Raw genomic sequence first — 11,626 nt, 5'->3', positions numbered from 1 at the left:
GCAGCTTTGGTCTCAATATGACACCTTGTTAAAATAAAGGTTAATAACATTAACAGTTTATGTGTGTTAAATAATGACCATCTTTATCAGTGGTAAAGCACAGGTGGTAAAGCACAACAAATACAGACACTGTATCTCTCATAGTCAAGGTGGGTCTGTTGATATGAATTTGTTGCAGCCTCCATTACATACAACGTACACTAGATGGGGCCCTTGCACTGCATGTCATTTTGCAGTGGTGTTTTTGTTGTTGTTGTCCTGTGTAGTCCGGAAGTACAGAGTACCCCGCCCCGGTTGCAGTTGCAAGGCGCCCGCCAGTATCCCAAGATTCCGCTGTTTCTGCAATGACCTCGCCGATAACGGAGTCGGTAGTGTAAGCAGTGTTGTGTGCTCTCCTTGCATGGTGGATGATGGCCGCTTCAAAGCCCGTTGAGCCGCAGTCCGGGAGCAGTCTCCCTCGCTGGCAGCTGGCCCTCCTGATCGGAACCCCCATAGTGCTGGGTGTAGGAGCTGTTTACCTGTGGAACCGCAGCAAGACGAAGGACTCACCGGGGAAACGGAGTGGGGAACGGACAACTCCAGAAGGCAGCGCGAGCCCCGTCCAGGGCCAAGACGGCGCAGCTAACCGAACCAGTCGCGAGCTGGAGGACATGGTATGAGAATCTCAGGCTCTCCTAGATATAACTCTGCTTTACTCCAGTTTTCCTGCCCAGCCTGGTACTAGCTATAACACTAAATCCGTGTTCCTTGAGCAGAATTTGTTCAGTACCGAAATACATTCAAGGACAGACAGTCAATGAATCCCACCTACATGTAGCAGATGGCCGCTAACTAGCTAGGTAGCTAGTTAGAATGGTAAAAAAAAGCACGCTAACTAACGTTAACTAGGCGCCTAAATAACAATTGCAATGAAGGAAACTAATGTAGTTACACTAAGTCATATTTTGCATGGTATGAGCAAAACATGTCGCTAACTAGCTAGTTGAACTGAGAGCCAAGCACATGTTTTACTAATTCTATAGAGCCATCAAGAAGGATTCATACCCCTTGACTTTTTAAATTTAACCTTAACCGGGAGGCAAGTCAGTTAAGAACAAATTCGTACAATGACGGCCTAGGAACAGTGGGTTAACTGTCTGTTCAGAGGCAGCTCGGGGATTTGATCTAGCAACCTCCCAGTCCAACTCTCTGACCACTAGGCTACCTGACTCCCGGTCCAACTCTCTGACCACTAGGCTACCTGCCTCCCGGTCCAACTCTCTAACCACTAGGCTACCTGCCTCCCGGTCCAACTCTCTAACCACTGGGCTACCTGCCTCCCGGTCCAACTCTCTAACCACTAGGCTACCTGCCTCCCGGTACTACTCTCTAACCACTAGGCTACCTGCCTCCCGGTCCAACTCTCTAACCACTAGGCTACCTGCCTCCCGGTCCTACTCTCTAACCACTAGGCTACCTGCCTCCCGGTACTACTCTCTAACCACTAGGCTACCTGCCTCCCGGTCCAACTCTCTAACCACTGGGCTACCTGCCTCCCGGTCCAACTCTCTAACCACTAGGCTACCTGCCTCCCGGTCCAACTCTCTAACCACTAGGCTACCTGCCTCCCGGTCCTACTCTCTAACCACTGGGCTACCTGCCTCCCGGTCCAACTCTCTAACCACTAGGCTACCTGCCTCCCGGTCCAACTCTCTAACCACTGGGCTACCTGCCTCCCGGTCCTACTCTCTAACCACTAGGCTACCTGCCTCCCAGTCCAACTCTCTAACCACTAGGCTACCTGCCTCCCGGTCCAACTCTCTAACCACTGGGCTACCTGCCTCCCGGTCCTACTCTCTAACCACTAGGCTACCTGCCTCCCGGTCCAACTCTCTAACCACTGGGCTACCTGCCTCCCGGTCCTACTCTCTAACCGCTAGGCTACCTGCCTCCCGGTCCAACTCTCTAAACAGTAGGCTACTTGCCTCCCGGTCCAACTCTCTAAACAGTAGGCTACCTGCCTCCCGGTCCAACTCTCTAAACAGTAGGCTACCTGCCTCCCGATCCAACTCTCTAAACAGTAGGCTACCTGCCTCCCGGTCCTACTCTCTAACCACTGGGCTACCTGCCTCCCGGTCCAACTCTCTAACCACTGGGCTACCTGCCTCCCGGTCCAACTCTCTAACCACTACAGTATTACTTTAGTGCCTTGTTGCAAACAAGGTTTTGGAGTATTAGTATTCTGTACAGGCTTCGTTCTTTTCACTCTGTCAATTAGTTTAGTATTGTGGAATAACTACAATGTTGTTGATCCATCCTCAGTTCTCTCCTATCACAACCATTAAACTCTGTAACTGTTTTAAAGTCACCATTGGCCTCATGGTGAAATCCCTGAGCAGTTTCCTTCTTCTCCGGCAACTGAGTTAGGAAGGACGCCTGTATCTTTGTAGTGATTGGGTGTATTGATACACCATCCAACGTGTAATTAATAACTTCACCATGATCAAAGGGATATTCAAGGTGTGCTTTTTTAAACATTTTACCCATCGAGGCTTTGGAAAACATCCCTGGTCTTTGGTTGAATCTGTTTTGAAATTCAGTGCTGGACTGAGGGACCTTACAGATGTAGTCATTCAAAATCATGTTAAACAACTTATTTTGCGGTTGAATACTTATTGACTCAAGTCATATACATTTTTTCATTTATTTATTAATTTGTAACAATTTCAATAAACACAATTCCACTTTGACATTATGGGGTATTGTGTGTGTTTTGGCCAGTGACCAAAACAATCTCAATTGTATCCCTTTTATAAATTCAGGCTGTGTAACAACAAAATGTGGAAAAAGGGGTGTGAATATTTTCTGACTGTATTGAGTCACCTTGCTTTTCCTTTCGTTTACTCGTTAGCTAACAAGTCACCAAACACTACGGATGGTCAGAACTCCTGCTCATTGTTGCTCATTGGTTGGTCTCTGTGATTGCCCTTGTTCCCATAGTTGGTAAGGGGGGACAGATCTTAATTGGTTCAGACAGGGAAGGGCTTGCCAGTCAAACAAAAAGTCTGATCCTGAATCTGCATTTAAAGGTAGCTACATAGTTCTGACATCTTGTTGTGTTACTTGCTTGTACACATTCACACAACCCAATCAATGTGACAAGTCCACAGTCAGTGTTGTATAGAAACCTTCCACTGCACTGCCTCACTCCATTCTGAGGTCATTTGTAACCTGCTAGCTACACCCAACATGAGTCCACAGTTCAAAGTCTCTCCTCATTTGAATGAATTCACCCACAGAAGTGATCTGTCTGTGATGAGCCTAACGTCTAGCTATGCAGGTGAGCTGCCAATGAGTAAGGCACACAATCATACCATTATTGTGGACTGTCAGATTAATATAATAGTTTGAATAAAACATTTGCGTGATATGCAAGAACGATTTCCCTAATAATCCTGTTTACATGGACTGAAATCAGGCTACCTGTTGGGACTTCGTCAATCAAAATAAACGTTCTAATACAGCGACCATGTTCTTTTTGGGAAGCGTATTTGATTTGATAAAATGTGTATGTTTACTAAAATGCATACTCCCCTCACTCGCCCTAAAGAGGGAGGCCCACTCGCCCTAAAGAGGGAGGCCCCCTCGCCCTAAAGAGGGAGGCCCACTCGCCCTAAAGAGGGAGGCCCACTCGCCCTAAAGAGGGAGGCCCCCTCGCCCTAAAGAGGGAGGCCCCCTCGCCCTAAAGAGGGAGGCCCCCTCGCCCTAAAGAGGGAGGCCCCCTCGCCCTAAGGAGGGAGGCCCCCTCGCCCTAAAGAGGGAGGCCCCCTCGCCCTAAAGAGGGAGGCCCCCTCGCCCTAAAGAGGGAGGCCCCCTCGCCCTAAAGAGGGAGGCCCCCTCGCCCTAAAGAGGGAGGCCCCCTCGCCCTAAAGAGGGAGGCCCCCTCGCCCTAAAGAGGGAGGCCCCCTCGCCCTAAAGAGGGAGGCCCCCTCGCCCTAAAGAGGGAGGCCCACTCGCCCTAAAGAGGGAGGCCCACTCTCCCTAAAGAGGGAGGCCCACTCGCCCTAAAGAGGGAGGCCCCCTCGCCCTAAAGAGGGAGGCCCCCTCGCCCTAAAGAGGGAGGCCCCCTCGCCCTAAAGAGGGAGGCCCACTCGCCCTAAAGAGGGAGGCCCCCTCGCCCTAAAGAGGGAGGCCCCCTCGCCCTAAAGAGGGAGGCCCCCTCGCCCTAAAGAGGGAGGCCCCCTCGCCCTAAAGAGGGAGGCCCCCTCGCCCTAAAGAGGGAGGCCCCCTCGCCCTAAAGAGGGAGGCCCACTCGCCCTAAAGAGGGAGGCCCCCTCGCCCTAAAGAGGGAGGCCCACTCGGCTGGTGCTGGCACGTGCGCAGATCAAACACACCACTGGAACGCCCATTAAGGTGTTTACTTGTCCGAATCATTCAAAACATTGCTCAGAAAACCAGGTGTTTTAATCAGCGTATGTTTACTTGTATTATTAACTTATGTTGATTTTAAGATAAGGTGTTTAAATTACTACTGCCATAATGTTTAATATTCAATTATTAGTGTGCATGTAAACTTAATCAATGTCAGGGCTGCAGGTTTGCAGGGGTCTCCGTTTACACAAGTCAGCATCATGAAGCCCACTCCTCCCTAGTGTCTTTAGGCTTATTTTCAAGCCAACAAGAACCACTCAGCCTGTCTGTCTAACCCCTCCCTTTCTTGGACATGGTCGGTTACACCATCTGAGTGGGATCCCTTCTCACTCCCTGGAGTAGGGGGACAGTGTGGCTGGATGGTTAGGGATGGAGTAGGGGGACAGTCAGGATGGATGGTTAGGATGGAGTAGGGGGACAGTCAGGCTGGATGGATGGTTAGGGATGGAGTAGGGGGACAGTCAGGATGGATGGTTAGGATGGAGTAGGGGGACAGTCAGGCTGGATGGATGGTTAGGGATGGAGTAGGGGGACAGTCAGGCTGGATGGATGGTTAGGGATGGAGTAGGGGGACAGTCAGGATGGATGGTTAGGGATGGAGTAGGGGGACAGTCAGGATGGATGGTTAGGATGGAGTAGGGGGACAGTCAGGATGGATGGATGGATGGTTAGGATGGAGTAGGGGAACAGGATGGATGGTTAGGGATGGAGTAGGGGGACAGTCAGGATGGATGGATGGTTAGGGACGGAGTAGGGGGACAGTGTGGCTGGATGGATGGTTAGGGATGGAGTAGGGGGACAGTCAGGCTGGATGGTTAGGGATGGAGTAGGGGGACAGTCAGGCTGGATGGTTAGGATGGAGTAGGGGGACAGTCAGGCTGGATGGATGGTTAGGGATGGAGTAGGGGGACAGTCAAGCTGGATGGTTAGGGATGGAGTAGGGGGACAGTTTGGATGGATGGTTAGGATGGAGTAGGGGGACAGGATGGATGGATGGTTAGGGATGGAGTAGGGGGACAGGATGGTTAGGGATGGAGTAGGGGGACAGTCAGGATGGATGGTTAGGATGGAGTAGGGGGACAGGATGGATGGATGGTTAGGATGGAGTAGGGGGACAGGATGGATGGATGGTTAGGGATGGAGTAGGGGGACAGGATGGATGGATGGTTAGGGATGGAGTAGGGGGACAGGATGGATGGATGGTTAGGGATGGAGTAGGGGGACAGTCAGGATGGATGGTTAGGGGGACAGTCGGGATGGATGGATGGTTAGGGACGGAGTAGGGGGACAGTCAGGATGGATGGATGGTTAGGGATGGAGTAGGGGGACAGTCAGGATGGATGGATGGTTAGGGACAGAGTAGGGGGACAGTGTGGCTGGATGGATGGTTTGGATGGGGGACAGCCAGGATGGATGGTTAGGGATGGAGTAGGGGGACAGTCAGGCTGGATGGTTAGGGATGGAGTAGGGGGACAGTCAGGCTGGATGGTTAGGGATGGAGTAGGGGGACAGTCAGGCTGGATGGTTAGGGATGGAGTAGGGGGACAGTCAGGCTGGATGGTTAGGGATGGAGTAGGGGGACAGTCTGGCTGGATGGATGGTTAGGATGGAGTAGGGGGACAGTCAGGCTGGATGGTTAGGGATGGAGTAGGGGGACAGTCAGGCTGGATGGTTAGGATGGAGTAGGGGGACAGTCTGGCTGGATGGATGTGTCATGATGTTGGCCTGGGAGGTAGGTTTATGACAGTCATAAACTGTCCTTTCTCTACCCAACTGAGGTTACATTTGCAAAACCCTTGGTTAACATAGAGATTCTGGGAACATCAGAAGGTGGTGGGAAATGAACTATATTCTGGTAATCCGAATAATTGAACATATGCGGTGGTACTTAATGAATATGATGTCAGTTCGGTTGTCATCTGAGACATTCTCATCAATGATAAGATGACAAACTCTACAGTGGAAAGTCTACACATCAGAGTTATCGGATTCACATGGAATTGTTGTTCAATTTAAATGTTTGAATATTAAATTATTTGTGATGGGATGAAATGTGATTTTAGCTTCTAAAAGGTGAGATTTGGGTTTTCATAAGAGAGGGCTCTGCTCAATTAGTGGCCCGCACCTGTGAAGGAACATGGGCTATAAAACTTTTCAAACACCCCCTCCTCTCCCTTCCTATATAAGCCCTTGACGACAATATAACTTCCTGTTCCCGAGGATGTAGGACGACGGTCCGATGTCAGAATGGTTCAGATAATAACTACAGAATGAAGCCAACATCAGCGTGAGCTTTGGTTGCGAATGGTATGAACTTTGAACTCTTATTCACTACAGAAGTGATACCTCCTAGCAGTTGAGTTAGCAACCGCAGATGCAACAAGGGTTAGGAAGGAACAGACAGAGTATCCCGTCTATCACACAATGACGTTACTACATCGTATCCAATTGACAACCAGAGACATTCTTCAAAGGACTCAGTTTGGCAACACGGCCTTCCATCTACCACCAACCTACCGAAGCGCAGCTCAGAGTAAATATTTATTGCATTTTCCTTTTCCAAATGGGCGGTAATTTAGAATGCAGCAGATACTGTATTTACGATAGCACAGCTTCTCCCTGTGTCCCTCAGTCTTCCCGCTCTTTCACTCAAACCCAGCCCTTTTCCTTTGTGTAACAAGCTGTCATATCTGTTCCGCCCGCTAGGGACGTTTTCCTTTATGACGTAATTTGTAATCAAGTTATGATTGAATTATATGTATGTGTAATTCTGTGTGATTAGTTAGGTATTTAGTAAATAAATAATTAAACCCAATTTTGTATTGCTGATTCAAATTGTTAGCCAGGGTTCGTGCAGATAACCAAGAATTTACAACTTTCAGATGAGACTGAATTAAGATCACGATTGATATTGACTGCTATTGATGTAAAATATTACTAGGTCTTTGAGTTTATTCGGAAGATAACAGCTCTATAAATATTATTTCGTGGTGCCCGACTCTCTAGTTAATTACATTTACATGATTAGCTCAATCAGGTGATATTAATTACGGATAAATTATTTTATAGAATAGCATGTCATATCACTTAATCCGGCATAGCCAAAGACACTACATAATTGGAGCCCCCTGATAGGAATCTAAAATAGAATGACGCTTTCATTTTGATTCAGCCTGTATAAAATTGAATGGCAGATTACATAATATACCACGTTTATCGTACACATTTTTGGAGTGGTAGACGAGCATTATTGTGTGTGTGTGCTGAGGCTTCCCCTCCTCCGTGTTGTTCTCTGACGTAGTCGGTGGGTAATACAGTTCTGTATTAGGGCCCGAGAAAGCTAATTATAGAAATCTGAGAAATAGAGCGTTTGGCCAAACGCGTTTCAGACGCGGGTAGGCTCGGTAATTATTAATTTCTCGAGCGAGGACAAAGAGCCAGCCGATCGGGAGATGTAAGCTTGACCAGCGATATATGTCTCTGTCTCTCTCATGAGTAGACCAAGGCACATTTCGTTGTTGCCGCGTGTTCTGGTTAAAACATTGTCAAAAAAACGCTGAAAAGGGTTTGAACATAATACGTTCTAAGGAAAACCTTTCCCTTGCCAAGGGAATCCTATGTGCTGCATTTTCAGGCACAAAGGAGGCTTTAGCTTGCATGCTAAAGCTAACAAGGGAAAATGCCATTTGGGTTTCTTGTGCTACGTTAAAACTCCTCCGCCTTGCGGAACGGAAGTTCCGCCCCGGGTAGTTCCTTTTGATTTCAGCGTGTGAAATTATTGACCGCTGACTGGTGCCTACTATATTCGTTCATGAAGAATTATTCAGGTCATGCTCAAGTCATTACTTATGATATCCAGACGGATATCAATGTCTTATCCAATTGAACTAATAAGTGTAAACCTGGCAATTTACATTCTGAAATAGATATTTTAAATAATATCCAAATTGATGAGTTTTCTAAATAAGACATTGTAAACTTTTTCCAAACTAACCTAGATGAAGCAACTTCTCAGGTTAATTCAAGTTTCATTCCCAAATAGCCTATACAGGTCTGATTTATCATTAAATTGATCAATCAGTAAAATTTGTTTTTTTGCAAAACCATTCAGTAATCCAGTACTGACAGAAGCCCCGCCCCAGCAGGAATCCCATGTGGCTTCGGCCTTAGGGAGAAGTGCACCACAGTGTTGAATGTTCCCAACATTTGATCTACTCTTTACACTTATGATATCCAATCAATGGAGATTGTATGGATTATCGTCTCATTCCATTTTTAATAAGTTAAATTGTTGAACATAACTGAATGTTCTTCTAATCAAATGAGACACTTTTAAACTTCTCATATTAACCTAGATGAAGAAACTTCTCAGGTTAATTAAAGTTTAATACCCAGATAGCCTACCCAGGTAGGATTAATCATTGGCATTGATTAATGAATTAAATTTGCTTTTGCAAATTCATTCACTTCCAACTTCCACATTACTGGTACAGTACTGATAGTTCGTCAACATCTATAAATAGATTAAACGTGTCTTTGCAGATTCCAATGAATTCCAAACCCAAACTTTGAAAGAAAATAGGAAAAATGTTCCTCTAAATGTTTCTAATAATGTGCAAGCTATCAAAGGTGGTCCTCCGCTAATTAGTGAACCTCCACCCATAAAAGGATTGATCTCTGACCACATACCAACCCTAATTATGCCATTAGCGAAAAAACTGCCGAAATTGCAAAAGGCTCTCCAAAATCAACCATCAAACACAGCCTTTGTGACGGTTCTCCCCACTTTTGCACTGATGTATCACCATTAAAATGTGGCATCGGCTAATACTCTACAATTCTCACCACAGTTGATCACTACCCAACTGACAGTTCCATTCCCCCCAAGATAAAGGAAACCTGGAGGGGTACTCCCTGTCCTATCTCACCAGAGGTATAGCTGGGTTGGTTCAAACATAGGTTAAGGACCCTCTTTGTTTTCGTTAGGCACACACATGCATTCCTCTCTTCCCCCCTCCAACCCAGTTGGAGCTGTGTTTATTATTTTTAATTACTCCTTGTTCACCCTTGACCCAGAGTGCCACTAACTCTGTCTCCCTCCCTTCCATCCTGCAGAGTCCTCTGGACCGGGCCCTGGGTGCCACTAACTCTCCCTTCCATCCTGTAGAGTCCTCTGGACCGGGCCCAGGGTGCCACTAACTCTCCCTTCCATCCTGTAGAGTCCTCTGGATCGGGCCCAGGGTGCTACTAACTCTCCCTTCCATCCTGCAGAGTCCTCTGGACCGGGCCCAGGGTGCCACTAACTCTCCCTTCCATCCTGTAGAGTCCTCTGGACCGGGCCCAGGGTGCTACTAACTCTCCCTTCCATCCTGCAGAGTCCTCTGGACTAGGCCCAGGGTGCTACTAACTCTCCCTCTTTTCCATCCTGTAGAGTCCTCTGGACCGGGCCCAGGGTGCTACTAACTCTCCCTTCCATCCTGTAGAGTCCTCTGGACCGGGCCCAGGGTGCTACTAACTCTCCCTTCCATCCTGCAGAGTCCTCTGGACCGGGCCCAGGGTGCTACTAACTCTCCCTTCCATCCTGCAGAGTCCTCTGGACTGGGTCCAGGGTGCTACTAACTCTCCCTTCCATCCTGTAGAGTCCTCTGGACCGGGCCCAGGGTGCTACTAACTCTCCCTTCCATCCTGCAGAGTCCTCTGGACCGGGCCCAGGGTGCTACTAACTCTCCCTCTTTTCCATCCTGTAGAGTCCTCTGGACCTGGCCTAGGGTGCTACTAACTCTCCCTCTTTTCCATCCTGTAGAGTCCTCTGGACCGGGCCCAGGGTGCTAAGAACAAGGGTAACAAGTACTTCAAAGCTGGGAAGTATGAGCAGGCCATCCAGTGTTACACAGAGGCCATCGGTCTGTGTCCTAGAGACAACCAGACAGACCTGTCCACCTTCTACCAGAACAGAGCTGCTGCCTACGAACAGCAGGTTAGTGACAACTATCACCATGGAAACCATTCATTATGTTGCTCTGTATGTGTTCATGTGGGTTTATAGCAGTGGAGGCTGGTGAGGGGAGGACAGCTCATAATACTAGCTGGAATGGAATGCTGTTTCATTCATTCCATACCAGCCATTACAATGAGCCCATCTTCTGATTGAAGGTGTCATCAGACATCACTGGTTTACACTGGACAACTAGAGTGTCCTCGTGTTAACATTAACAACATTGGTTGTCACCTCTAGGTGAAGTGGACAGAGGTGGTACCCAGGGTTTGGGTTTCATGTGGTGCTGTATCCAGGGTTTGGGTTTTATGTGGTGCTGTACCCAGGGTTTGGGTTTCATGTGGTGCTGTACCCAGGGTTTGGGTTTTATGTGGTGCTGTATCCAGGGTTTGGGTTTCATGTGGTGCTGTATCCAGGGTTTGGGTTTTATGTGGTGCTGTACCCAGGGTTTGGGTTTTATGTGGTGCTGTATCCAGGGTTTGGGTTTCATGTGGTGCTGTATCCAGGGTTTGGGTTTCATGTGGTGCTGTACCCAGGGTTTGGGTTTCATGTGGTGCTGTATCCAGGGTTTGGGTTTTATGTGGTGCTGTATCCAGGGTTTGGGTTTTATGTGGTGCTGTATCCAGGGTTTGGGTTTTATGTGGTGCTGTATCCAGGGTTTGGGTTTCATGTGGTGCTGTACCCAGGGTTTGGGTTTTATGTGGTGCTGTATCCAGGGTTTGGGTTTTATGTGGTGCTGTATCCAGGGTTTGGGTTTTATGTGGTGCTGTACCCAGGGTTTGGGTTTTATGTGGTGCTGTATCCAGGGTTTGGGTTTTATGTGGTGCTGTATCCAGGGTTTGGGTTTCATGTGGTGCTGTACCCAGGGTTTGGGTTTTATGTGGTGCTGTATCCAGGGTTTGGGTTTTATGTGGTGCTGTATCCAGGGTTTGGGTTTCATGTGGTGCTGTACCCAGGGTTTGGGTTTTATGTGGTGCTGTGTTGTTGACATAAACTGTCTGTTTGTAGATGATGTGGACAGAGGTGGTGCAGGACTGTACCCAGGCTGTAGAGATGAACCCACGCTACATCAAGGCCCTGTTCAGGAGGGCCAAGGCCCTGGAGAGACTGGACAACAAGAAGGAGTGCCTGGAAGGTAGACACACACACACACACACACACACACACACACACACACACACACTGGATAACAAGAACTACATGGTAGACACACACACACTG

At 48.1% G+C, this 11,626-nt stretch overlaps 1 protein-coding gene across 2 annotated transcripts in view; it reads left to right on the top strand.

The window, feature by feature from the left end:
* The first annotated feature begins 260 nt into the window (after positions 1–260).
* Positions 261–11,626, top strand: part of LOC110524914 (mitochondrial import receptor subunit TOM70) — a 32,728-nt gene continuing 21,362 nt past the window's right edge. The window contains exons 1-3 of one of the 2 annotated variants that reach the window (XM_090236541.1): positions 261–653; positions 10,214–10,387; positions 11,414–11,540. In XM_090236541.1, coding sequence (XP_090092667.1) covers positions 408–653; positions 10,214–10,387; positions 11,414–11,540 — 547 coding nt within the window. In that variant the 5' untranslated portion in view covers positions 261–407. Of the gene's footprint in view, positions 654–9,525; positions 10,388–11,413; positions 11,541–11,626 lie in introns of both variants that reach the window. The other variant, XM_090236542.1, reaches the window with a different exon arrangement.

The sequence above is a fragment of the Oncorhynchus mykiss genome, chromosome 5, assembly GCF_057628025.1.
Source record: "Oncorhynchus mykiss isolate SJ-2025 chromosome 5, ASM5762802v1, whole genome shotgun sequence".
Classification (NCBI taxonomy): domain Eukaryota; kingdom Metazoa; phylum Chordata; class Actinopteri; order Salmoniformes; family Salmonidae; genus Oncorhynchus; species Oncorhynchus mykiss.
This window is presented reverse-complemented; position numbering and strand designations above follow the sequence as displayed.